General features: G+C 50.1%; 7 protein-coding genes across 7 annotated transcripts; 4 read left to right on the forward strand and 3 right to left on the reverse strand.

Annotated features, from left to right (window-relative positions):
* Positions 1-737: 737 nt before the first annotated feature.
* Positions 738-2,501, reverse strand: BDV59DRAFT_185389 (Rab family GTPase). The gene is made up of 5 exons (XM_073690845.1): positions 2,186-2,501; positions 2,117-2,129; positions 1,617-2,006; positions 1,484-1,564; positions 738-1,432 (listed from the first exon to the last, which is right to left on the reverse strand). Exons 1-5 carry the CDS (start codon positions 2,204-2,206, stop codon positions 1,305-1,307), a joined length of 633 nt encoding a protein of 210 aa, XP_073544708.1. The 5' UTR covers positions 2,207-2,501; the 3' UTR covers positions 738-1,304.
* A 176-nt stretch (positions 2,502-2,677) lies between these two features.
* On the forward strand, positions 2,678-6,117 carry BDV59DRAFT_100581 (putative Chromo domain protein Chp1p). Its single transcript, XM_073686410.1, has 4 exons — positions 2,678-4,018; positions 4,076-4,930; positions 4,983-5,293; positions 5,355-6,117. The coding sequence occupies exons 1-4, from the start codon at positions 2,768-2,770 to the stop codon at positions 5,893-5,895; spliced, it is 2,958 nt and encodes a 985-aa protein (XP_073544709.1). The 5' UTR covers positions 2,678-2,767; the 3' UTR covers positions 5,896-6,117.
* Positions 6,079-8,369, reverse strand: BDV59DRAFT_100589 (putative ATP-dependent Clp protease). The gene is made up of 2 exons (XM_073686411.1): positions 7,802-8,369; positions 6,079-7,736 (listed from the first exon to the last, which is right to left on the reverse strand). The coding sequence occupies exons 1-2, from the start codon at positions 8,247-8,249 to the stop codon at positions 6,340-6,342; spliced, it is 1,845 nt and encodes a 614-aa protein (XP_073544710.1). The 5' UTR covers positions 8,250-8,369; the 3' UTR covers positions 6,079-6,339.
* Position 8,370: 1 nt separating this feature from the next.
* BDV59DRAFT_100574 (FAM207/SLX9 family protein) lies at positions 8,371-9,729 on the reverse strand. Its single transcript, XM_073686409.1, has one exon. The coding sequence runs from the start codon at positions 9,676-9,678 to the stop codon at positions 8,899-8,901; it is 780 nt and encodes a 259-aa protein (XP_073544711.1). The 5' UTR covers positions 9,679-9,729; the 3' UTR covers positions 8,371-8,898.
* On the forward strand, positions 9,559-11,994 carry BDV59DRAFT_185393 (glycerol-3-phosphate dehydrogenase family protein). The gene is made up of 3 exons (XM_073690846.1): positions 9,559-10,377; positions 10,441-11,573; positions 11,633-11,994. The coding sequence occupies exons 1-3, from the start codon at positions 10,079-10,081 to the stop codon at positions 11,686-11,688; spliced, it is 1,488 nt and encodes a 495-aa protein (XP_073544712.1). The 5' UTR covers positions 9,559-10,078; the 3' UTR covers positions 11,689-11,994.
* Positions 11,995-12,121: 127 nt separating this feature from the next.
* Positions 12,122-17,370, forward strand: BDV59DRAFT_185399 (putative glycogen debranching enzyme Gdb1). The gene is made up of 3 exons (XM_073690847.1): positions 12,122-12,563; positions 12,617-16,940; positions 17,001-17,370. The coding sequence occupies exons 1-3, from the start codon at positions 12,346-12,348 to the stop codon at positions 17,076-17,078; spliced, it is 4,620 nt and encodes a 1,539-aa protein (XP_073544713.1). The 5' UTR covers positions 12,122-12,345; the 3' UTR covers positions 17,079-17,370.
* A 131-nt stretch (positions 17,371-17,501) lies between these two features.
* BDV59DRAFT_185400 (heterokaryon incompatibility protein-domain-containing protein) lies at positions 17,502-19,603 on the forward strand. The gene has a single exon (XM_073690848.1). It carries the CDS (start codon positions 17,656-17,658, stop codon positions 19,546-19,548), a length of 1,893 nt encoding a protein of 630 aa, XP_073544714.1. The 5' UTR covers positions 17,502-17,655; the 3' UTR covers positions 19,549-19,603.
* Positions 19,604-26,219: the final 6,616 nt, after the last annotated feature.

Raw genomic sequence — 26,219 nt, forward strand, 5'->3', positions numbered from 1 at the left:
CTGGAATCTCGGTTAATGAAATTAAAGACCCCCAATAACCCCCTGATCGTCCCGTCTAAACCGCCCTTGCAACTGGGGCTCTTACGCATATGCATCCCAAGTCTCAGGACTGAGACGTGATACTTGCAAGAGCTCGGAAGGCCTGTACTCTATACGGGGGAGCTGACTGGCTGGACAGTCACTAGGGAGCGATTAATTAACAGCCGCCCCGACTCATCACTTTCCTCGCAGGCCTTCTGGGGTCCTCTTGATACCTAGGTAGTGGGGAACAGGGAGGACTGCATTGCGTTATTGTGGGCTGCGTCAAGGCCGGGGACTTTTCCGCGGTCTGGTTGGCCGGGCCCGAATGCTAAGATACCGAGACTATTCTCAGAACTTCCTAGGGCCGAGAGCCTACTCCCTCGATCGACAAGTCTCCGTCTATCCAGACGCCGAGTGGACATCATGTGTAAGTGGGAAGGGTGCTAGTTCACCGCTCTCTCGTACGCTGTGGGTTTTCACAAGGATAGCCCTGTCCGGTATACTTCGTATAGCGATTGTTATAGGGAAAAATAGGCCAGTAGCCATGATGGTTTTGGCGATAGGAGTCCTAGAACAGCCGTGAAGAAGCATCCACGAGATCACCTCCCAATCAGGGCTGTCTCTGCTGCAGACCTTCCATGGTTCATTAGTGGAATCTGAAACCAGCTGAGAATGCAAGGAGGTTCAATCGGGCCAGACTCAATCCTCTGTGATCTGTCCATCTGCACTCAACGCAACGGGAAGCTCTTCGGATAGTGTACGGATACATTTGTGCGAAAGTGCCTATACTGTACTGCTCTTTATCATCAAAAATGACTGCCAATGATACCCGGACAACCCACGTCGCCACTATATTAGACGCCAGCGATGACAACCCAAAGAGGAACCAAATCGGAACTGGAGAGAAACATGAGGGTTGAACACGAAGCCTGTACCAAACGAGAACAGAAAAGTGAAAAAAAGAAATTCAGAAGAAAATATCAATTTCATAAGTTAGGGGGAAGAACACAAATAACATGGAGGAAAGGGAAGAGTAAAAAGAGAAATAGAGTCAGGTTGACGACGTGGGATGCCGTCTGTCCAACAAGCACCACCATGTCATCCCAAAGTCCCTGGATGCCGTTCCCGACAACGTCCCTGTTGTGTACCATCTCCGCGGAGGCTAAGTAACAGACAGAAAGAAAGCAAGGCCATTTCAATTATCACATCACAAAAATAAAATCGTTGCGGTTGGCGTGTCGTCCCCGAAGGCAGCTAGGAGATTTTTTTGTGTTTATTTTTATTTAGCAGCATCCCTGCTTGGATTCGGAGTCCGGCGTTTGGGACACATCTATCACGGGACGACGGTCACCAAGAGGGGCCTGGCTATCACCACCTTCGATGGCCTTGCTGGAGACAATGCGGTAGATTTCTGACAGACTGTGAGCGTGGGAAGGAGCCAAGAGGGATGCAGGGGACGAACCTGTGAGGATGTTCTGGAAAGCAAGCTCAACGTTGCTTGCGTCAAGGGCAGAGGTCTCGATGAAAGAGAGGTTGTTCTCGCCTGCACGGCATTAGTATCGATTGGGAACCCACTCCTCACATGTCCAACATACTGGCAAACTGCTTGGCTTCCTCCGTCGGAACAGCACGCAGGTGTCTCAGATCGCTCTTGTTTCCAACAAGCATGATGACGATGTTGGAGTCCGCATGGTCCCGCAGTTCCTTCAACCACCGGTTGACATTATCGTAGGTCTGATGCTTGCTGATGTCGTAGACGAGGAGGGCGCCGACGGCACCACGGTAGTAAGCGGAGGTGATCGCACGGTAACGCTCCTGACCAGCGGTATCCCAAATCTGAGCCTTGATGGTCTTGGAGTCGACCTGGATGGAGCGGGTAGCGAATTCGACACCGATGGTGGACTTGGAGTCCAGGTTGAACTCGTTACGCGTGAAACGGCTCAAGAGGTTGGACTTTCCGACACCCGAGTCTCCGATAAGCACCACTGTTGCCAGAGAAATCCAGTGTCGGTTAGTTGTTGACTTGGAATAGAGTGAAACATGGCAGGAAAGGGATGGGTCTCGCAGCATCGGCGCGGGGAAGTGGCAACTTTACCTTTGAAGAGGAACTGCGGGAATTCTGCGGTCAGTAGGCAACCAGAACAGCAGGGACAGGACAACTCACATCGTACTCGTCGTTGGCCATGGCGGAGAGTAGTCACCGAGATAGGCGGCTCTTGTAAACAGAGGGAAGTTGGGGGAAAGGCTCGAGGGTAAAATAGGAACGAGGTGGGTTTGGAGAGAGCAGAACTGGGACACCAGCGTGTACACTACTGAGAGGGAGGGGAGCAGCGGGTCAGTCAACGGTCCCAAACAATGAGAGCAAAACCGGGTGGGTTGAGAAGCAGAAGGGGAAAGGGAGGAACAGACGAACGATGACAGCCGTCAAAGGGGTGGACAGGGGGGCGGCAGACTCACCGATAGGGCTGGGAGGAGAGGACTGTTTAAGGGGAGAAAGGAAGATAGGAGGTCATCCAGGCCAACTGAGATGATTCCCGTGCTCGTTCGCAGTGCCGAGCGCTGAGTCGCCCGTTCGGGGTTAGCGCCCGTAGTCACGTGATGAATGCCCGTTTTGGTCAGTCGCCGCTTCGTTCGCAGTCGCCAGATTCCAGTCGCGAGGAAAACGGCTGCCACCCCGTCGGACGCGTGGCTTTTGTCGATGATCTACATGATCTAGCTGTGTCTTTGACCTTTGCCTAATGCGGTCATGGCACAGGCAGATGATGATGACAGTATATCCGTCACCTCCACCGTACTGAGCGAAGAGCAGTCGGAGTATGAAGTGGAGGGTATTTTGGACGAGTTCGATTTTGATGGCGAGACCAAGTATCTTGTTAAATGGCTGGGGTATCCCTTGGAGAGATGCACTTGGGAGCCTGCCGAGAGTTTCTCGACCGATGAGACTTTGAGAGACTGGGAGACAAAGAAGACAGCCATCGCAGAAGGGAAACTCCCGCCATTCGACAGAGATGCGTGGGAAGACCGAATCATCGCTCTGGATGAAGAGAGAGAAGAGCGCAAGCACCAAAGGCGAGCCAAAAGAAGACGACTGGGATTGCTGGATGTTGGCTCGAAAGGACCGAAACAGCCTACAGATGCACCTGCTCGTCCTGAGGCTTCTAAAGTGAATACTTCAAGCACAGAGGTGTACCCGGAGGCGAGACCGTCGACGGGTAGGCCTCTACCGGGGTCGTTGAGCCATGTTCCGCAAAGACGCGAACTTGTCCCTATCGCCCCTAGACCTCCGGCTCTACAGCCTCCCATTCTTTTCGGCAGTGGCCGTCCTCTGCCAGCCCCAGGGCCTGCTCGTGCCAAAAGACCGCATAATTCTGACTCATTCAAGAGGTTCAATCTGTCTACTCAACGAAGATACCAGAAAGCAAAAACAAACGATGGGGCCCCTAATGCTAGTCAAGTGGAACTGTTTCGACCGTCGGATTTCCCCGCAAGGACGGGCGCCAATATGATCAATCTAGGTTCTCGTAGTGACCAGCGCAAACCTGATGGTGCGAGGGCCGAAGGAACATCTAAGGCTACCACAATCGACACCGCAGCCCGCCCTGCAAGACAACCTATAGACACCATCCCCAGCGACAAGCATACGACACAGCCTTTAACGTCCGGTCGTCCACCTGCGTTGAATCCTCCTGGGCATGAGTCGATAGCCCATCGCGAAGCTCCTCAAAAGGACACCTCGGAATTACCCCCTAAATTTTTACCTAGAAGGCCCGGCCCCAAGGCAAAGCGAGCCGGTCAGGACCTTTGGTGGAATCCCGGAGAGGTGCTCATCCACGTCTACTATGGACCAGACAGACAAGAAATTGGGCCTGCAAGATTATGCGGGCTCAGATGGCCCTTCCAAGAGCAACTTATTAGACCCAGGAGGTCGACCCCCCAACTCAATATCTGGTTCCAGCATCTCTCGAATCTGGCAGACTACCAAATTCAGTTTGACAATGTATGTTCAGATTGTTGAAGAGTAAAATAGACTTCTTGCTGACGCCTGGTGGAACAGGTCCGGAGTGGTGTACTTTGTAACGGCTGGGTTGAGGGTTTTGACAACAGCGAGCCCAAAATCTACAAGTTTGCCCAGGAGCTCAAGCAAAAAAATCTTGTTGCGATATTCCCTCCAACAAATGAACACCAGGATGTTTATATTGCCTATCCCACATATACTCGCGACTTTGGTTTTCTGGGTCATAGTAATATGGAGCCCCAGGACGTCTTCCTTCGTGTCGCTGTGAAAAGCTCTGCGGGATTTTCAGGGCCTTCACGCTTTGAGATTGCACCTTTTAGATCCCAGCCGACAAATCGGCCAAGTGTTTCATCAAGCCGTCCTGCACATTATGCAAATGTGATTCAGCCATTGGAAAACCGGGTCAGTGACACAACGACGCCGTCTGTTGTGGATTCTTCACCAAAGCCCCCAAGGACAGTTCGTACAGATAGACAAGAACACATGCAACCGCCAAAGGCCCCTACTTCAACAAATGTGCCGTCAATTCAATCGGAAATGGATACAGCTTCCCTCGGAGAGCCCATGGACATCAGCAGGGGCAATGAACGGCGTGCAACAGCTTCTGCACAAAGCGTTAAGACGCCCAAGGAACTTTTTGTTTCTAGTGCTGACTTGAACAAAATATTCTGGGAACGGTTCGGAATAACTTTCAAGATGCTCGCAAGCATCGGTAAGCCGAAACCAGGTTCTGGCGGCTGTTTTTACATATGGGCCCCTAAAGGGAACCAGGCAGTTGAGGAAGAATACGAGTTGCTCCACCGATTCCTTAAATTGAACAACGCAGCGATATATTCCAATCGCATCGAAGAAGATTGGGAGAGATTTTTGCACGTCCAAAATGGAGTTATCTTGGTAAGTACTTTTTTTCTCCCTCCGAGAATATACTGACACCATTGTGTGGCAGCTCCATGAGAGTCTTATGGACCAGTTCTGTGAACCGTGGTTTCGAGAAATACCTCGCGGCCAGTCCTGGACTTTTTCGCTATCTAAAGTAGTCGTGGATGCACCATTCCAGCGTTTATTCCCGTACGGTGGTGCCATTCTGATAACAGAAGATTTCATATTTTATCGTCCAGAAGGAACTCTTGTTTTCCTGACATACTTCTTCTACGAGTATTACCAAGTTAAGTTTCCAGGAAGTTGGAAAATCATGTTTCGACCTGGTGTACTGAACTGGCTGAAGACGCTGGCTGAGAAGGACGATAAACGTGAAATGTGAGTCGTTTCCATACTGCTTCTCTATAGCCCAGGTCCCCGGTTAATATGTATACGGCAGATGGATAGCGATTTATTGTGCGATCCTGCGCCTCCACAATTCCGTCTGCGACGAACTTCCTGATACCATTATCGACGACCCTTTGAGCGAGAGCGCTGTCATCTGTCCTCGCCAGATCCCCCTCTATGACTCTAAATCGGAGGACGAGGCCCCAGGTATTCGACAAGGTCAGGCGCAGGAGGCCAAAAATGCCGACATCCTGGTCGAATTCTTTGCCGGATGGGCTCTTCTCAACTGCCACCGCTTCAGAAGATTCGTGGTGCTCACGAATTTAGCTCCGCTCCCGAGGTGGAATTCATGGTATCACCTCGAAACCATACTGCAAGGCGATAAGCACGCTCTCGCCCATTTCAAGGTCAACCATAAATTGTACTGGAACAGGCTTCGCGGATACCCAAATTCAGAAGATTCCGAACAAACCCCTACACATACACCCTTCGAACCACGTACCCCCAACGCCCCGTCAAACCTGGATGGCGCAAGTTCTGCAGATTCACGCCGTCGTCCCTCCGGACGGAACCATCCCCAGCCTTACAGATGAATCAGTGAAGGAAGTGTAGCTGAATCTGGCTGTTGCCTTACTTCCTTTGAGTCTTCCATGTTACTTAGGTCATTCATCCCTACCTCGTTGCTTTCTGACGGGCCGTATTTCGGCGTTTTGGATTGCTTCTAAGATATCCCCATGATACCATGAATGATAATGATCATATGCAAGCTGCTACACCTATATACCGCATATCAATGTAGAAATTACTAGATTGAATGTTTTCTTGGGATATGAAACCATGAAAAGGAGTGGATTCCAGGATCTTGGAGCGAAACCCCAGACGCCGTAAACTAATGTAACCGACGAGAAGTAAGGGACAGGGAACCAAGCGATCGCTGATAGACATCGATGATGCAAAGCCAGTGTAAGCACATATAAATAAAAGCCTCCGGGGAATAAAAATGAAACTAGCCTAGAATAAAGAAAATAGACAAACGACTATAGCCCAACAGCCCGGGTCCGGTAATCACGGAAAGTAGAGATAGGGTGTTCTTCGGAGTTCTGGCCTTTCGACCGCCGTTCTTTTGTTTTCTTCTCGCGACGCATCTTCTCCTCCCAGCGACTCTCTTCGGAGGCTATCATCGAATGGAAGCGGCCGCCCTGGCCGCGGGCGAGGTAGATGGGCTTTTCTTCCCGATCCGCCACAGCTTCTGTAACTAGCACAAACTTCACGCTCGATCCTGGGGTTTCAAACATCGCATCGCTTAGGATGGTCTCGAGCTCCGTTCTTAGAGCGCGTGCCCCGGTGCCCATTGTGAAAGCGTTCCCCGCAATTTTATGCAGGGCGGGGGTGGTGAAGCGGAGCTCGATCCCCGACAGAGAAAATAGAGTGGTGTACTGTGCGATGAGGGAGTTGCGTGGTTCAGTAAGGATACGCACAAGCAAGGGCTGAGTCAATGTGGAGAGCGCTGCTGTGACTGGGACTCGACCGACGAGTTCAGGTATGAAGCCATAGTTCTGGAGGTCTGTGGGGTTGAGGAGGTCCAAAGCGTTGAAGTAAGGGGGTTCGCCGTCGGTCGATTCGGCAGCGGCGGACGAGAAGAACGGGAGGTGTTTCTTGTACAGCGCCTCTTCTTCGGAGCCTGGCAATATCGGAACGGGACTGTTGCTAGATTGTGCTTCGGTGGATCTTTCGGTCGAACTTGTCGGGGAGCGGACGGGCTGTCCGAAGCCAATCGACCCGCGCGATATCCGATCCATAATCACCTTGTGCAGGCCCACGAAAGCGCCTGAGAAGATGAACAGGATGTTGTCCGTCCGTACATTGTAGACCTCGCCCTTCTGTGACATGTTCCCACCGCCGCCAGTTGGGTAGTACGGCGAATTCCCAAGAGGACTGTTGGACGGATAGCTGTTTGGAGTACCACCTATGCGGGGGGCATTCTTCTCCTGCTTTGCCTGCACCTGCACTGTCGTACCCTCGATGATTTTCAGGAGAGCTTGCTGCACTCCTTCGCCACTGACGTCTTTGCCATGACTCACCTTGGCCGCCGCAATTTTATCCACCTCATCCAGCACGATGATTCCTCGTTCAGCTTGCTCGACGTCGTAGTTAGCGGCCGCTAGTAGCTTATGCACACACATTTCTGCGTCCTCTCCAATGTAGCCCGCTTGGGTGAACGGTGTGCAGTCAGAAATGCTGAAAGGCACTGATAGCACCCGAGCCAATGTCTTTGCCATAAGCGTCTTCCCAACCCCTGATGGCCCAAGCAAGAGAATGTTGGACTTTTCCAGTTGTAGCGGCGAGGAATCATTGAGTTCAGTCTGTTCGGTAGGGGATGACAGGCTCGGTTCTGGAGGCAGACGGGTAGTGCGTTGCTGACCTGGGAATTCGTCTATGACGAATTCAATACATGGTTAACAACAATGTAGACTTGGGTAGGCTCACTCGGAGGCTCACCTTCCACGGGATGATGGTGCTCAACCGATTCCCTACGCGCCCGTTTCGCCATCAGCTCCAAGGCCTCTTCTTCGCGCCGCTGGAGTTCCTGAATACGTTGATAATGGTTGTACACAGCCACACTGAGGATTTTCTTTGCGCGGTCCTGTCCAACCACGAATTGATCCAGGTACTGCTTCAGCGTTCTGGGGGTCACCCGAGGAGCTCCGAAAGCCGGAGCAGATCCCAGGGGCCCTGCAGTGGGAAGGCCCGGTTCATAGCTGCCACTCCACGGCTGGTTCGTGAAATCCGATCGATTGAACTGTGATAGCGTTGGAAAGGATCCCGCGGAGGTCGAGAAACTGTTGCGCTGGAGACTTGGACGTGTCTGTACCGCACGCCGATAGCGGAGAGCGGAATTACGGTGTCGACCAAGCGGCGCACACGGCCGCAGGTAGAGGCGCAGCATGGCCAGCTGCAGGTTAAGTGAGGCTTGCAGGTATATATTTGTTCTCTGGGGGTGCTTGGAGAAGGAATAGGATGGAAGGATGGTTTGTTGAGAGGAATGGGGGACGATGTCGTGGTTGATAGTAGATAAGATGGTCTTCAGCCGATAGCTTTCCCCGCAGCACGTGATGCTTATCGGCCGATGGTATCCGTCCACACCAGGTAGTCAAGAAGTCAAATTTAGTGAGTCTGTATCTATTGTCATATTCATATATTCGAAAGGAAGAGAACACATATGTCGATGGTTTTGGGGACATGAGCTTGAAAATGGTCTACTTCAGCTTCCTGCAAACTCCAGGAATATTTTCTGATGTCGCCACCATCTACTTGAGGCTTGTTCTGCCCAGTCGTGGAAATAGACACGCTTCTAGCTGAAGCACGACTCACTCCACCTCCCAACTTGGAGTATCCGTACACGAAGTCATCTGCTCACAGAGTAAGAGGTAGGTTCCTGTATGGAGTGGAACCTATTGAGGCTGATGCCTCGACATGTCTCTTCAGCGTGCACTGTAAGTGTCCACACTCAATCGAATCTGGGGGGGAGGCCTGTTCTGCGGCTGGGGTATCAAAGGGTATTGAATGGATAAGGTGATTCGTTTATCATCCGTCCGTTATTTATTCGTCCGGAAGGCGGGTTGCTGGACCATTGTTTGAGAAATGAAGCTGCGCAGCGCAGACCAACGGTTGGAAGTCGAGGTAGAATCATTGCCAGACTCTGCAGCGGCTGTCGTCTCGATATTCGACATCTGCGCCATGTTCTTCGCGAACCGGTCTCGTTCCACCTTTTCCAGCTTTTCTCTGCGCTTCATCGCCCCCGGTTTATGCTTCAACGTCTTTTGTTTGATCACATTGACCTGGTTGGCCGGGTCGTTCAGTTCGGTCTCGGTTTCGGGCAGAGCATCAGCCAGAGAGTCCAGATTGGTTGCAAGCTTCTTGGACGCTCTTCGGCGCTTGGTGGTCTTCTGGGAGCTCTTTTCAATCTTGGAGACAAAACTGGAATGCTTGATCGTGCGCTTGTCCTTCTTGGTGGTGCGAAAAGCGTCGTCGAACAGACCCGACTTGGAAGATGGGAGAGTCCCTTTTCCAGCTACCTGCGTCTTCTTCGCAGCCTTGATGGGAGCCTGCAGTTCCGTCAGTTCGGATGGGATCATCCATGTGAGATAGAAGGCCGAGGGCTGCTTACCATTGCTGGGATGCCCGGGGGACGTCGGGATGACCGAAGAGAACGACAGTAGAGACTCACGACTCCGGCGGATCGACAGCAGTCCCGAGAACTCACGATAATGACGGTCGGATTCTGCAGGGGATTTTTTTCGCGCACTTGCCCGCACTAGGCCCAAAAGGGATAAACTCCGCACGGTGTCCCAATTCCCCAGGTTCACCGCCCACATGACCGCCCACCAATGTGCCTTTTTCCCTTTTTTTCCTTGTTTTTTTACTCCATACAACGTTGGAGTATTTAATTGACTTCCCCAACAGTTCCAACACCTTGGACGCCATCCCCATCCATATCGTCACATCGCAAATCCACCTTCGCTCTGTCTACTCTCTCTTCCCTTCTTGCGTCTCTCTCGGCTTCATGCATCACTAGTGATCTACCGCTGACATACGTTCGGAACGGGAAATTGCAAGCTTTTGACTATCGGACGCTATTTCTCGTCCTTTTCCTCCCGACAAGATCCACATTCACGGGTGTTCTAACCCACCTTTTATCTGGCAATTACATCAGAAAGGGCCACTTGGGTGCCTCCAGTGAAGGTGTCGCTTTCCTCATTTGTGGCTGCGGCGTGGATGCAGTCTCCATCGCGTCTTCTATCTCGCCGGACCTGCCTTTCTAGCCCCATTGCCACTGGCCCTCTGCCTCGGTCCCCGATCTTTCGGCCAATCCCGCCCAGTTCTATCGTCAGGAACTTTTCCTGCTGCGCTGCCTCTTCAGGAAGTTTTAAGACGCGGTCGTTCGCTACCCTCCGCTCTTTCTCCTGTTCCTCTTCTCCATTATTATCCGAATCTCTCCACCACCAGAACACCATGGGCTCTCTGTTACCTTACGCGCGCAAACACAAGGTGTCCGTGATTGGCTCGGGCAATTGGTATGTGTCTTGATGATGCCCCGCGAGGCATGTTCTGGAATGCTAACGAATACCCACGCGCAGGGGTACCGCTATCGCCAAGATCGTCGCCGAGAATGCCGCCAGCAACCCTGCTGTCTTCGAGAAGGATGTTCAGATGTGGGTGTACGAGGAGAAAGTCGAAATCTCCAAGGACTCCCGTCACTATGATCCTGCCTCGCCGCTGTGCCAGGGCCCCCAGAACTTGACCGATGTGATCAACCAGACTCACGAGAACATCAAGTATCTCCCCGGCATCACTCTCCCGACAAACCTGCACGCCAACCCGTCCGTTGTCGATACTGTCAAGGACAGCACCATCCTTGTTTTCAACCTGCCTCACCAGTTCATCATCAAGACCTGTGAGCAGATTAAGGGCAAGATCCTCCCGTATGCTCGGGGGATCTCTTGCATCAAGGGTGTCGACGTGCAGGAGGAGGGCATCAGTCTGTTCTCTGAGACCATCGGCAAGATTCTGGGGATCTACTGTGGTGCGCTTTCTGGTGCAAACATCGCCAGCGAAGTCGCCCTGGAGAAGTGGTCCGAGTCCAGCATTGCTTACGATCCTCCTCATCTAGATTCCAAGGCTCCCTCTCCCAATCGCTCTCCGTCCTCGTCCACCGTCGACGTGGTTCACTTTGAACACAAGGATGTTTCCGGCCAGCTCTCCCGGGTCAAGTTGCAAGCTCTTCCTTCCGACTACCCCCCTGTGGACCACGTGGTTTTGAAATCGCTGTTCCACCGTCCCTACTTCCATATCCGCGTGGTGCACGATGTTGCGGGTGTCTCCCTGGGTGGTGCCATCAAGAACATCGTCGCTCTCGCTGCCGGATGGGTGGAAGGCATGGGGTGGGGTGACAACGCCAAGGCTGCTGTCATGCGCGTTGGCTTGTTGGAGATGGTCAAGTTCGGTGAGCAGTTCTTCGGTGCTACGATCAACACCCGTACTTTCACCGAGGAGAGTGCTGGTGTTGCCGATCTGATCACAAGCTGCAGTGGTGGCCGGAACTTCCGCTGTGCCAAACTGAGTGTGGAACGGAAGCAGCCGATCTGGAAGATTGAGGAGACCGAACTCAACGGGCAGAAGCTGCAGGGCACCTTGACGGCGATCGAGGTGAATCGCTTCTTGAAGAAGCAAGGCCTCGAGGAGGAATTCCCCCTGTTGACTGCGGTTTACCGTAAGTATCCCTTTGACCGTTTTAGATGCGACCCGGGATGATCGCTGATTTGCTGGTAGGCATTCTGGAGGGTACCATGTCTATTGAAGACATCCCCTCTCACATTGAACGGTAAATTGGACCTAATAGCTTCTTCCCTTTCTCTTGTCTGTTGCTGTTATTGATTCACGAAATCTGTAATTTTCCCATAACAGCAAACCCATTTCCCATGCATTGCAATCGAACGGAGTGAACGGTGGCGATCCGGCGGTTATGGCGCGGCTGTGAAGGAAGCATCGGTACGGGGTACACGCAGATATTGGGCTGTCTTGATTTTTCCTTTTTTTGAATCCCCCTTTTGTTTTTTTCCAATCGGTATTACTGGAATGAATCCTCTGCACATAGACTAGGTATATAGAGAGCAATGACGCATTTATCCATACTCAGATCCCCTTTGGGTGGTGGTCGGACACGTGCGGGAGGCCCGAGTTCTGCGGTCCAGACCAGGGAACCGCTGGAAATGCATGATGTCAGACTCGGCCTGCGGGGTCTTGAAAACGCCCAGGGCAGGAACAGACAAAACCTGAACGGCTGGAAATGGCTTTTCCTGGAATCCTGTCACCCTCTCGAGCCGTTTCCCTCTCGTCATATCGCGCGCGGGGTTGGCAGTCGCTGCATATATTCCGGTACTCTCCACCGGGTTAGGCCGCTGTTCCTCTCGGTCTTATCAGACTTTGTCGTGTCCATCGTGCTCCGAGGCGTTATTTCAGGTCATACCCGGAGCTGACGAACAATGTCCTCTCCGCAGAAGCAGGTGTATCTCCTTCCATTGAAGGATGATGGCTCTCCGGATGTCCCTGGCGGGTATATATATCTGCCACCACCAAGTACTCCTTATGTGGTTCGATTTATCATCGAGGGCAGCAGTTCAATCTGTAGAGAAGGGTCATTATGGATAAATGCCCCAGATTATGGAAAGCCCTTTGACAGATCGGTGTTTCGAAGCTTTAGGTGAGTTTCACGCTGCTCGACGGGGGCTTGCGCTGTTACTAAGGCCATTGCAGACTTGAACCGGATTTCAACAAAAACATCCAGATCGACATCCCTATTACCAGGCCTGGGTCCTTCGCATTCTACACCACTTACTCCCCGTTGCCAGACTTCTCAGTTTCGCCTGTTGCAGCAGCGAAGCCAGCCAGAACGCCGACCCATTACATTGATGTAGCCCCTCGACTTACAATCAATGACCGCGAATTGCCTCTCAATGCACTTTCCATTTTTTCTGTGCTTTCCAAATTTATGGGTAGCTACCCTACGGACTGGGATAAGCATCTTCGTGGTGTCAGCCAGCGCAACTACAATATGGTGCATTTCACGCCGCTGATGAAACGCGGCGCGTCGAATTCTCCCTACAGCATTTATGATCAACTCAGTTTTGACGAAGCTTGCTTTCCAAATGGAGAAGATGACATTGCCAATCTAATTTCCAAAATGGAGAAAGAATATGGGCTTTTGTCCTTGACTGACGTTGTCTGGAACCATACTGCTCACAACAGCAAATGGCTGGAAGAACATCCGGAAGCTGGCTACAGTGTTGAAACAGCCCCGTGGCTGGAGTCTGCACTAGAGTTAGATACAGCTTTGCTGAAATTTGGACAGGATCTCCAGCAACTGGGCCTTCCGACCGAATTCAAAACTGTTGATGATTTACTGGTGGTCATGAACGCTTTGCGGGAACAGGTTCTCAACAATATTAAATTATGGGAATTCTACGTTGTCGATGTGGAAGCCAACGCCCAAAGGATTGTTGACAAGTGGCGATCTTCTAGAGACGTTGACCTCCAAGATGGCAAATGGTCGCGTCTGGATCTCCATAATTACAAAAACCTGTCGCTGAAACAACAAGCGAGTCTCATCCGTGACCATGCAATTCCGTCAGCAAAACAAGTTCTCGGTCGATTTGAACGGAACGTTGATGTCGATTTTGGTGTCGCCGTGATGACGGCGCTCTTTGGGAAAGGCGATCCAGACTCAGACACTGCTCCGGCACATGGGACGATATTGAAAATTCTCGACGAAGTGAACTTGCCTTTTTACGGAGAGTATGACTCCGATGTCTCCGAAATAATGAATCAACTATACAATCGCATCAAGTACCTCCGTATTGACGATCACGGACCCAAACTTGGTGCAATTACAGCTGCAAATCCTCTGATTGAGACGTATTTCACAAGACTTCCGCACAACGACACTACCAAAAACCACAATCAGAACGCATTGGCCCTTGTCAACAATGGGTGGATCTGGAACGCCGATGCCATGCGGGACAACGCTGGTCCAGAATCTAAGGCCTACCTGCGTCGTGAGGTGATCGTTTGGGGTGACTGTGTGAAGTTGAGATATGGCAACGGACCTCAAGACAACCCGTTTCTCTGGGATTTTATGACCAAATACACACGACTCATGGCCAAGTACTTCACCGGGTTTCGCATCGATAACTGCCATTCTACACCATTGGGGGTTGCAGAGTATCTCCTGGATGAGGCCCGTAAAGTTAGACCGAATCTTACTGTGTTCGCTGAGCTTTTCACCGGCTCCGAAGAGGCTGATTACATTTTCGTCAAACGGCTTGGAATCAACGCTCTGATTCGCGAGGCTATGCAGGCCTGGAGCACAGGTGAATTAAGCCGTCTTGTCCACCGTCATGGAGGCCGTCCAATTGGGAGCTTCGATGTTGACCTACCGTCAGCCGGCAGTAGCCATGCGATTGCATCGGCTGGAACTGACAACGAGAAGGAAAGCATTTCTCATATAAGGCCATGTCCGGTCCAGGCACTCTTCATGGATTGCACGCATGACAATGAGATGCCAACCCAGAAAAGAACTGCTATTGATACCTTGCCAAATGCTGCATTAGTAGCCATGTGTGCTTCGGCCATTGGAAGTGTCATGGGCTACGATGAGATATATCCCAAATTGGTCGATCTGGTGCACGAGACTCGGCTATACTACTCGAAATTTTCCGAGTCCTCAAATATCACTCTTCACGACTTCGAAGGGGGAATTGGTGGTCTTAAGAAGCGGTTGAACGAGCTTCACGCAATCATGGGTCTGGAAGGCTATGATGAAACACATATCCATCACGACGGAGAATACATCACCGTTCATAGAGTGCACCCCAAAACTCGAAAAGGTATTTTCCTCATAGCACACACGGCATTTCCAGGATACAACAATAGAGATGTGCTGGGCCCTACCCATCTCAAAGGTACGCGGGCTACGCATATTGGGACATGGCAGTTGGTGGTAGATGCAAGCAATAGTGCAAAACGTGAAACACTTTCGGACAAGAAGTTTCTGCGCGGACTGCCAAGTAAGGTCCAGGAGGTTGAGGGCACAAGGATTGAGACGAATGAGAATGATACTACGATATCAGTCCTCGAGACCTTTACTGCTGGCTCCATAGCGCTCTTCGAGACGGCCATCCCACGAGCCGAGCACGCGTCAGGCCTGGATTCCTTCATCACAGAAGGTGCCGACAAAGCGTTCTCGAAGCTCAACCTGATTGACCTCAATTTCGCACTGTACCGTTGTGAAGCAGAGGAAAGAGATTCCAGTGGTGGTCAAGATGGCGTGTACAGCATCCCTAACCATGGGCCTCTGGTGTACGCTGGGCTGCAGGGGTGGTGGAGTGTCCTTGAGAATATAATCAGAAACAATAATCTCGGGCACCCACTGTGTGATCATCTCCGCCAGGGCCAGTGGGCTCTTGATTATATTGTAGGACGCCTGGAGAAGGCGGCAGACAAGGAAGGGTATCATTCTCTGCACGACCCTGCTGTTTGGCTACGCGACAAGTTCCAAGCTGTCCGTGAATTGCCCAGCTTTCTTCTTCCACGCTATTTTGCAATCATCATTCAGGTGGCATACAATGCTGCATGGACGAGAGGTATCAAGTTGCTGGGAAACAACATCCGGAAGGGACAGGAGTTTGTCCACCAGCTGGGCATGGTCAGTGTGCAACAGACAGGATACGTGAATTCAGCTTCCCTCTGGCCGACGAAAAGCGTTCCTAGCCTTGCAGCTGGCCTACCTCACTTCGCTGTGGATTGGGCAAGATGCTGGGGCAGAGATGTGTTCATTTCACTTCGTGGTTTGTTGCTTTGTACTGGCCGCTTTGATGATGCTAAAGAACATATCATTGCCTTTGCTAGCGTACTCAAGCACGGCATGATTCCCAACCTCCTCAGTAGCGGGAAGCTTCCGCGTTATAACTCTCGGGATTCCGTCTGGTTCTTACTCCAGGCTATACAGGATTACACGGTGATAGTCCCAGAGGGTGGTAAGATCCTTGAAGAAAAGGTTCCGCGGAGGTTCCTGCCCAACGATGATACATGGTTCCCTTTCGATGATCCTCGGGCATATTCAGAATCGTCCACGATTACAGAGATTATCCAGGAGGTGTTCCAACGGCATGCTCGGGGCTTGTCATTCCGCGAATACAATGCTGGCCCTGACCTTGACATGCAAATGAAGCCCGAGGGGTTCCAGATTGACGTAAGCGTGGACTGGAAAACAGGAATGATATTTGGAGGTAGCCAGTCCAACTGTGGGACATGGCAGGACAAGATGGGCGAGAGTGAGAAGGCCGGCAACAAGGGATTTCCTGGCACACCTCGAGATGGGGCCGCCATTGAAATCACCGGTCTACTCTACAGTGCCTTGAAATGGGTTGCCGGTCTATATGAACGCGGGCTCCATCCATACGGAGGTGTTGATATTGAGAATGGAAAGACGATCACTTTCAAGGACTGGGCTGCCAAGATAAAAGAGAGCTTTGAGTTTTGCTACTATGTTCCGGCAGACCCGAAGGATGACGGTAGATACGACATCGACGCCAATATCGTGAATCGCCGTGGAATATACAAGGATCTGTACAAGTCCGGCAAGCCTTATGAAGACTACCAGCTACGGTCAAACTTCCCTATTGCCATGACCGTGGCACCGGATTTATTTAACACTGAGAAAGCTCTCGCTGCTCTGGCTCTTGCGGATTCCGTCCTGTGCGGGCCCATAGGCATGGCAACTCTCGACCCATCTGACCTCAATTACCGTCCCAATTACAACAACTCAGAAGACTCCACAGACTTTGCAACCGCCAAGGGTAGAAATTACCACCAAGGGCCCGAATGGGTCTGGCAACGAGGCTACTTCCTTCGTGCACTCCTTTACTTCGACCTTGCTCGAAGAGAGACTCCGGAGGGCAGGACAGAGGCCTACCAACAGGTCACTCGGAGACTGGAAGGTTGCAAAAGAGCTCTGAAGGAAAGCCCATGGAAGGGTCTGACAGAACTGACAAACAAGGATGGCGGGTACTGTCATGATTCGGTATGTGATCCTCAGTTCTCCCTCATGGCTTCTTGTGCTAATTCCCGTGATGTGTACTAGTCTCCGACACAAGCTTGGTCTGCAGGATGCTTGCTTGATCTTTATTATGACGCTTTGGAGCATTCCAAGAATGTTTAGATCGTGGTTGGTGGGGCGATAATCTGTGTCATGCATATTGGAAATAGATCATCCAGAAGCATCGTTGTCACGTCGCATGCATAGTAATATTATTGATAACCTGACATGTCTTCTTTATGGCTGAATATTTTACAGGATTTCATCTAGGATATACTTCATTATCTTTCGATTGCGCTTTATCTATAGGCATGACAAGTGCCGTTTTTGCGCTCAGTTAGCTCTAGGTTCGAAGGACGGCTTCTAAGCATATCAACGAAAGAAACCTCCTTCCCCTTACCAGCCAAGAAACTAGAATTTTTTTGTTTTTTATTTTTATTTTGATTTATTATTATTATTATTATTATTAATCGGGCCCTAGAGCGAAGGCCCTATTGTAGGTCGAAGTAGTTCATGTGCAGTTCTCCATTGGCAACCAGCCACTGTCAGCAGTTATAGTACCCCACTTTCGCTGCACGGCGATCGTAGCACTTCTCACCTGGACCTTTTTGCATTTCTGAGGCATTCGCATTGTCTTCCTTCAAGAATCGACAGTATCTACTTTCCATGCTCCGAGGATATCTCAAGGCATCTGACTGTGATGGGAGAAGCCCGACTTCAACGACCAGCATCACTCTATCCTACTTACGTTCAGATCGCTCCTGAGCAGGAAATAAGGGTGCTGGATCTCCAACCCGGCCATGGTGAGGATGATATCCGGTGCCAGCTATCAGTACAGCGTTTGGTGAGTGACTCGGCGACCGACTATGTTGCGCTATCATATGTCTGGGGAGACTGGGTGAACCACGGCTTCATTTGTCTGAATGGCGTCAGAAATTTTCCAGTTACTCACAACCTTTTGATGGCTCTCCGAAGGCTCAGGAAAACTGATAAGGCCTGTCGGCTGTGGATTGACCAGATCTGCATCAACCAGCAAGACGCATCCGAGAAAACCCGACAAGTTAAGCACATAGGCCGCATATTTGGCCAGGCCCGTAACGTGATATTATGGTTTGGTGATGCCTCAGGTGACGCGGAGGGGGAAATCCATGCGGCCTTGATGGAAACAATTTCGAGCAATTTTGTTGCGCAGTGGTGGACGCGAGCTTGGGTTATCCAAGAATATGCCTTGGCTAGGAATGACCCAACTGTTATGTTTGGCCCCTACCAAATGCGATGGGACGAGGTGCAGGATCTGGCGATCAGAAAATCTCAATTCCCATGGGACAAGTGGGCACTTTTCGGAATTGATATTGGAAGATACAACTTCTTAAGGAGTTCCGAGCTTGACCGCAATCTTCATTATCTCTCAATAGTCCTGACTGATGCTGTGGCCTCTAACGCTCGAGACAAAGTGTACAGCATCTTTCCCTCTCTACCAGATAAAGAGAGAAATTTGATCACGCTAGACTATAACAAGTCTGTCTCTGAGGTATTTGCACAGGCCACGTACGCATCCATAGCCTCCACTGGCAGTCTCGGTATCATGAGCCTGGTTTCGCGATCCGTGTGCACTGGGACTTACGATCTCCCAACCTGGGCCGTGGATTTTACTTTCCCAGACAAAAATCAAGCTATTCGCGTCTTGCAATTCCCGGATGATGGACTGCGTGTGAAGTTCTTCAATACAACCTTTAAGCCGTTCCAGACATTGAAGCCCACTGGCATGTACTTCCTCTTCAACTTTGAAAGCAGCCAGAGGAGCTGGTGCAAACGGTATCCTCGGCAAACTGCCGAGGTATCGTTCGACCCTAACGATTATAAGAGGCTGGCTCTGACTGGTCTGGCGTTCAATCAAGTTCAACATGTCGTGCGCGTGAACGTATCCACAAAGGACGGTAACTTGGGCCCGGGATCAATGCTTGAAAATATGATCAACGCTATTTCTCCCACTTCTACAAGCAGGTGGACTTCTTGGCTCGATTCGAAAGCCTTCAACTCCATGGAACAAGAAATATACTCATCGATCCAGCTGTTACTATCTAATGGCAACCCTTATCGACTAATTTCCTCTTCTAAGGGAAGCAACGTGCAGCTGGATTTGTCCACTGCTCAAAAAGAATGGACCATCCGGCTCACTATGGTCGGCGCTCTTTTTAGACAATGGGATAAGTCCGCCAGACCTCAAAATGCGAGACCCATACTTGAACCTTCCCTCTCCACCATATTGGAGATATTCCGAGAGATCGACAAATCCAATTCATTGGAATTTCTTCGAGCCTCCATCTTTAAGGCGTACTTGCTTTTCCATCCCAGGGGCGTTACGTTCTTCATCACTGCCGCAGGATTCATCGGACTTGGTCCGATGGACCTTGAGCAGGACGATGTGATCGCTTTATTATACGGAGGTCAATTTCCAGTCGCACTTCGACGCACTGCAACCGGAAGTTGGAACTTCGTAGGGTTTCTGTATGTCCGTGGAATTATGGATGGGGAACTTTTGGAGTATTTTCCTGATATAGAGATGAGAGAGACAAAATTTGTGCTGGAGTAGATCAACCAATGTAGGCCTCAGGCTAAACATATCAATCTGTATATCCACTGCCGCCTTGTCGTTATGAATTAGTAACAATCTTGGTTTCGAAGAAGCGGATGAACTCTGGATATTATCTCGCTACATCGGTAGGCTCTTTTTTAAAGCCCCCCTTCATTGATTTGCTATTCGCCGGAATAATTTCCGTAAAGGCGGGGTCGTCGTAATGTTTGAGAACCTTCCGACGCTATTTTGGTTAGATATCAGCCTCTGAAAGTGTTAATCTAGCAAACTAGTACCGAATACGTTAACTAGTATATATGCACCACTACTCAGTCCATATTCTACCTTATACGTCGCTTATGGTGAAAATGTTAGTCTTATTATAGCTCTACCATAACTGGATTTAGTAGGACCCATAAAAGATTTACCAACCTTTAGACCTCAGATATAATAGCGGATTAAGAACCAGAAGGGCCAGCCGCCCGAAACCGTACTACACTGGAACCATAGTGGCAATGGTCCTTTAGTTTAATGCATCACTGTATCCTACCTTACAGCTATCACGTTTAGATGGCGTGATTTGAGTGTTCACGGGCCTGGACTGCCATAAAACAGTCATGTTTGAACCTCGGTTCTGAAATAAAGTTATATAAAGCTATTAAGCTTACCGGAGCCCACTATCTCTCCTACCGGCCTGTGTAACTTCCCGCGGAGAATAATTGATGCTGGTGTTATAATTTCCGCAACAGATACTATATGGTACAGGGACGAGCGAACCCAGTAGGTACTCCTACTCTTTTTGAATAAAACTGTCAAGATACTGGCCATAAGAGTAGACGCGCAAGGTGATCATTCAGTATCATACGACATACGTATGCAATTCCCAGCCCAGAAGAGGTGAAAATAATCAATCAACCTAAGTAGACGATTAACTCACTGGTGGCCCAGCCGGTTGTAATTAGCTAAGTGGCAACTAAACTCTCATCGGTAGAGTCAGTGGAGATAACCCAGGAATCTCGCTTCATGAAAGAAAGGCAATATAGATTATTATTAGTCTCTTCCTCTATGAAAAGAGACTAGAGTATCTAAAGAGAAGGATACTTCCGGCCCCGTTCGGGGTGTGATGGGATCCCAGAGCTTAATGGTGTTGTCATAGGAACCGGACGCTAGAAGCTGAGTGTCAGGTGAGAAGTCTACCGATCCAACTGGGTCAGTATGGAGCTCAAAGGTCCGAAGCAGCTCGCCCGTGCTAGGAATCCAGAGCCTGATAGTGATGTCGTCCGAGCTGGACGCTGGTGGCTGGCCGTCTGATGAGAAGGCTACCAATCCAACCGGCTCAAAATGGCCCTTAAGGGTTAGATATAGTTCCCCCGTGTTTGGGTTCCAGAGCTTAATAGTAGCGTCGTCAGAACTAGACGATAGAAGCTGGCCGTCAGGTGAGAAGACAGCTAATAGGATATATTTGGAATGGTTACTAAGAGTTCGGTGGAGCTCGTGCATGCAATGATCCTAGAGTTTAATACTGTTGTCATCAGAGCCGGATGCGAGCAGCTGGTTGTTAGGTTAAAATGTCACCGTAGTAACTGAATCGGAATGGCCCAGATCAACTCAGCCATTCGTAGTTGACTTCAGGTCCATAATCGACTACAAAAATTTTTCTAATAAACAGGTTCTAGAGAGGAGGTGGGGAGGGGGGAAGGGAAAATAAGCGCTGAAGAAAGTAAATGAGAGCCGATAATTTCAACTAACTGCCAATTGCTCGGTTAAATCGTTAGCGAATACGAAGAACGTCTCACGATTCAGGACTTTGGCTATTGTATAGCCTTCAGCCTTCTTCAAGCAATTAAACAATCTTATACTTGTATAAGTAGCTGTAAATCATAAATAACCGAAACAGCTAGCGATATAGTACATATCTACCTGATTGGAAGAGTCGAATACAGGACAGTTTTAGGGGATAAGAAAGATGGGTGGATACTTTAAACGAAGCTGGCATAATACCTGCTTAATACATGATGCACTTACCTCTAATTGTCCTGTGAAGCATTAGCTGTCGTATTTCTACTATTAGTACCGTACTCTCTACCTGGTGTAGTTGGTTACGTTAACATTGTAAGAACTATATGATGAGTCAGCGGGAACATCACCAACCATGCTATTCCTCTTTAGGAATCGTCCGCATGAGCTTCTTTGAGCACCGAAACGCGTTCGTTAGACCCGATTCTTTATTTTACCGCTGCAATATATAACAGCATTAATCCCATGTCCTCTTGACTTTGACATTCGTGTCCAATTTACTTACGATCATCTTCCAATACTTTTGCTACTCGAATCCACATCCTTGTTACCCGTCCTCCCCTTTGACGTCAGGCACTGGAAGCTGTCTGGCGGCCGATCCTCGTCCCCCGCTACCTATGCATTCAACAACGCCGATAAACATCTGAAACATTTCGGATACGGACATGTCATTCACCAAGTCAGCCGCGGCAGCTGTGCTAACAGCGGCGACGCTGGTGATCGACGAGCCGGCCGACCCTGGGAAGCCGCATGAGCCGTGGAGCGACCAAACGAGCCGCCAGCGAGACCTGTATACACAACTCGTGATTAGCTTGATTTTTGGTTTCAGCGCCTTCTTTGCATTTTGTGTAAGTGAAATCGATATACGGTCTTTGTTTGCAATGTCTTACACCGATTCTTTCGCAGACTCTACGGCCGAAATGGACCGAGTTGTACGCGGCCCGGAGACGACAACGATGCGCAGCTTCGCATTTGCCTGAGCTCCCGGATAGCTTTTTTGGTTGGATACCAGTTTTGTATAGGATTACTGACGAAGAGGTGTTGCATTCTGCTGGGTTGGATGCATACGTCGTGAGTATCGTGCCTGTCCTACGAGCTCCATACGGATAAACCGGAAATCACCGCTAACACGTCCTTCGTGGCATAGTTCCTATCTTTTTTCAAATTCGCAATTCGCTTTCTATCTGCGGTCTTCGTTTTAGCTGCCGTTATAATCCTCCCGATCCATTACAGATACGCACATACGTTAGGTATTCCCGGTTGGGACGATGATGACGATAACACCCTGGGCGGAGGCAAGGACAAGAAGCTCATATCTGATCCGAATTATCTGTGGATGTATGTGGTTTTCACATACATATTCAGTGGGCTGGCCGTCTACCTCCTTGTCCTGGAGACGAATAAAATCATCCGCACGCGGCAGAACTATCTTGGAAGCCAAACCAGCACGACCGATCGTACCATCCGGCTATCCGGAATCCCACGCGAGATGCGATCCGAAGATAAGATCAGAGAGTTCATGGAGGGCCTGCAGGTTGGAAAGGTGGAAAGTGTTACCCTTTGTCGTGACTGGAGGGAGCTGGATCGTTTGATCGATGAACGCCTGAAAATACTGCGCAACCTGGAACGGGCGTGGACCAAACATCTGGGATACAAACGACAAGATGTCCGGGGCTTTTCCCTACCACAAACAAATCTGCAGCCTCGTGGATCCAGTGTCCTGTCTGAGGATGATAGCGAACGGATACAGCTTCTTTCTGGGAGTACTCGAGACCATGTGACCGACTATAGTGAGAATCGACCGACAACCAGGCTGTGGTACGGGCCCTTCAAGCTGCGCTATCGGAAGGTTGATGCGATCGACTACTTCCAAGAAAAGCTGCGACGAGTTGATGAGAGGATTCAGGTTGCTCGCAAGAAGGAGTACCCTCCTACCGAGCTTGCCTTTGTGACGATGGAGTCTATCCATGCGTCCCAGATGGTCGTTCAAGCAATTCTTGACCCCCATCCTATGCAGCTGCTCGCTAGACTGGCGCCGGCCCCCGCTGACGTCGTTTGGAAGAACACGTATCTGCCTCGTTCAAGACGTATGATGCAGTCGTGGTCCATCACCGCCGTCATTGGATTCCTGACAATTTTCTGGTCTGTGCTGCTGATTCCGGTAGCATATCTTCTGGAATTGGAGACACTCCACAAGGTATTTCCGCAACTAGCCGATGCTCTATCCCGACACCCTCTTGCGAAATCCCTTGTGCAAACTGGTCTTCCAACCTTGGTCCTCTCGCTGCTGACTGTTGCGGTCCCGTACCTATACAACTGTATGTATTGTACATCTCATCCTGCTTCTTTGCGCTGCTAACTGATCATCTAGGGTTCTCAAATCGCCAAGGGATGACCTCGCGTGGCGATATTGAGCTCTCTGTGATTTCGAAGAATTTCTTCTTCACCTTCTTCAACCTGTTCCTTGTCTTCACCGTCTTCGGAACCGCGACCACCTTTTATCAATTCTGGGAAAATCTCAGGGATGCGTTCAAGGACGCCACAACTATTGCGTTTGCACTGGCCAAATCGCTGGAGAACTTCGCTCCGTTCTATATCAACCTGATCATTCTCCAAGGATTGGGGCTGTTCCCATTCCGTTTGTTGGAATTTGGAAGCGTTGCCATGTATCCGATCAACTTCCTGACCGCGCGAACACCACGCGACTACGCGGAGCTCTCTACCCCTCCCACCTTCAGCTATGGTTATTCGATCCCGCAGACAATCCTCATATTGATCATCTGCGTTGTGTACAGCGTCTTTCCCAGTTCGTGGCTGATTTGTCTGTTCGGTTTGGTCTACTTTACTATCGGGAAGTTCATCTACAAGTACCAACTGCTGTACGCGATGGATCACCAGCAACATTCGACGGGGCGAGCCTGGCCTATGATTTGCAACCGGGTTTTGGTCGGTTTTATTCTTTTCCAGCTTGCTGTAATTGGTGTTTTGGCTCTTCGCAAAGCGATTACCCGGTCATTGATAATCGTGCCTCTTCTCGCTGCAACCGTCTGGTTCAGTTATTTCTTCCAGCGCAGCTATGAGCCTTTGACGAAATTCATTGCTTTGAAGAGCATTGATCGTGACCGCCCGGGTGGCGGAGATATCTCTCCCTCGCCATCGTCCACGCTGTCTCCCCCCTCTGGGCTCGAACGTGATGCTCTTCCGATCCGGATCGGAAGCCAGGAGTTGGGGTTGAGACTGAAAAAGTATGTCAACCCTAGTCTGATATTACCTCTTTCCGATGCCTGGCTTCCCGGACGAAGCGCGAACCATGTAACTTCTGGTGCATTGGATTATCACGAAACACCGAACGACGGGGTTGTTTAGTTGGGATACTGAGTATTCTCATTTGGTGACCTCTGATTGTTACTTGCACATGTGAAGTTTGATTCGTTTAATATATCACACCTAATATCTCCAGTATTGCCGGCAATCTCATGATGTACGACTCTGCTATCTTGATCTAATCGTGATACCATTGCTGTTTTTGCCCTACAACGTTGTGTACTATGCTATTTATTTTGGTATAAGTTGGTTGATCTGTTTCTCTTAGATATAGACAAGTTTTAAGTCAAAAGGACCATACTCTAGCATAGATGTCCTCTCCGTATGTTCCCAAACAATCGGCTACTTCTAAGCGATGAGTATAGATCCGAAATCGGGATCCGGTGGCGGTAGACAAGCGGGGTCTGCGACATTTGGTCTCACATGATGCTCCAAGGAATTGACAGAATTAACGGGCTACATTTACGCGATTCTTGACCGGAGGGTTCGAGTATTTTATGTGGTGATGTTCGAGCGGCTGATAAACATTCCGCAGAGGTCAGGGATGGTCTCACTGCTGCATGATTAGGTTCCCATACGAAGCATCCTGCGTCCAGGCGAGACGAGTCTGGTTCGCCTGGATTGGGCGCTGGTGCGCATATTTTGCCATCGATTATGCATGTCCTGGTGGGGGGAATATGTGATAGAAGTCGCCATGACCCAGTGGATGGAGTCGAAAGTCAAATAGATTGATTCGGGCAGAGGAGTAATGCGACAATAATAGCACCCTCAGGGTTCATTCACCTTATCCATTCATTCCAGTCCATCTGGTCGAGATTGGAGCAATCAGCGTAGAAATGGGTGTAGGATGGTGAACAGGCCAACAGGTGTTTCTATTTTCGGCGAGTTGATGGCCTGGTGAGGGTGGTGGCCTGGGGGATCAGGCCAACATCCCACCGCTCAAAAACACCATCTTCTTTCGTTCTTCCGTCCAACAAAACCACCTTCACCACCCACTCGACATATCGATCTTCGCCTTCTCACCCAATTGATGGCCTGCATCAATCCTCGAAAATGGATCCCACGCAGTTTCAGGCTGAGGGTCATCCATCCCCAGTAACGAATGGATCATGAGTCTGCCTCTCACCGCATGCGACCGTCTACTTTTTCCTTTTTGGTCGCATTCTTCGGCAAGAATTTATCTTAACCACCGTTACTTTTGGACCTCTGGTTCAGATCTTGGGCTCATCTAAACCGGACTTGCCTGCTTCGACCTGGAGCTGGATCGGTCCATTCAAGCATACCAGGAGATCCGCATTATTGTTACTCTTTTATCCAACATCGCAATGAACAAGCACACTGCTTCAATCGCGCACGAACAATCCAGGGGAACAAAGCGTACTCTGGGGGGTACTACTACTACCTACTGTTTCAGACGGCCGAGACGATGGATTCTAGTTCATTGATAGCCAGTCCTGGCCTGAGCGTTGACTGGGTTGATCAAGGACCCGCCTACGATCTGCCTCCGCCCTAAAATGCCATCCATGATTTCATCCGATCTCACTCGTCTATCAGTTCCTACTAGTCTC

The sequence above is a fragment of the Aspergillus ambiguus genome (assembly GCF_047715705.1).
Source record: "Aspergillus ambiguus strain CBS 117.58 unplaced genomic scaffold BDV59scaffold_36, whole genome shotgun sequence".
NCBI lineage: Eukaryota > Fungi > Ascomycota > Eurotiomycetes > Eurotiales > Aspergillaceae > Aspergillus > Aspergillus ambiguus.

Coding starts and splice junctions, on each gene's coding strand:
- BDV59DRAFT_185393 (XM_073690846.1), top strand. CDS start 10,079: ATGCAGTCTCCATCGCGTCTTCTATCTCGCCGGACCTGCCTTTCTAGC. Junction 10,378..10,440: donor GTGATTGGCTCGGGCAATTG/GTATGTGTCTTG, acceptor ACCCACGCGCAG/GGGTACCGCTATCGCCAAGA. Junction 11,574..11,632: donor CCTGTTGACTGCGGTTTACC/GTAAGTATCCCT, acceptor ATTTGCTGGTAG/GCATTCTGGAGGGTACCATG.
- BDV59DRAFT_100581 (XM_073686410.1), top strand. CDS start 2,768: ATGGCACAGGCAGATGATGATGACAGTATATCCGTCACCTCCACCGTA. Junction 4,931..4,982: donor TCCAAAATGGAGTTATCTTG/GTAAGTACTTTT, acceptor ATTGTGTGGCAG/CTCCATGAGAGTCTTATGGA. Junction 5,294..5,354: donor AAGGACGATAAACGTGAAAT/GTGAGTCGTTTC, acceptor TGTATACGGCAG/ATGGATAGCGATTTATTGTG.
- BDV59DRAFT_100574 (XM_073686409.1), bottom strand. CDS start 9,678: ATGTGGGCGGTGAACCTGGGGAATTGGGACACCGTGCGGAGTTTATCC.
- BDV59DRAFT_185400 (XM_073690848.1), top strand. CDS start 17,656: ATGGGAGAAGCCCGACTTCAACGACCAGCATCACTCTATCCTACTTAC.
- BDV59DRAFT_100589 (XM_073686411.1), bottom strand. CDS start 8,249: ATGCTGCGCCTCTACCTGCGGCCGTGTGCGCCGCTTGGTCGACACCGT. Junction 7,737..7,801: donor GCACCATCATCCCGTGGAAG/GTGAGCCTCCGA, acceptor AATTCGTCATAG/ACGAATTCCCAGGTCAGCAA.
- BDV59DRAFT_185399 (XM_073690847.1), top strand. CDS start 12,346: ATGTCCTCTCCGCAGAAGCAGGTGTATCTCCTTCCATTGAAGGATGAT. Junction 12,564..12,616: donor TCGGTGTTTCGAAGCTTTAG/GTGAGTTTCACG, acceptor AGGCCATTGCAG/ACTTGAACCGGATTTCAACA. Junction 16,941..17,000: donor GCGGGTACTGTCATGATTCG/GTATGTGATCCT, acceptor GATGTGTACTAG/TCTCCGACACAAGCTTGGTC.
- BDV59DRAFT_185389 (XM_073690845.1), bottom strand. CDS start 2,206: ATGGCCAACGACGAGTACGAT. Junction 1,565..1,616: donor GGAAGCCAAGCAGTTTGCCA/GTATGTTGGACA, acceptor AATGCCGTGCAG/GCGAGAACAACCTCTCTTTC. Junction 1,433..1,483: donor TTTCCAGAACATCCTCACAG/GTTCGTCCCCTG, acceptor ACAGTCTGTCAG/AAATCTACCGCATTGTCTCC.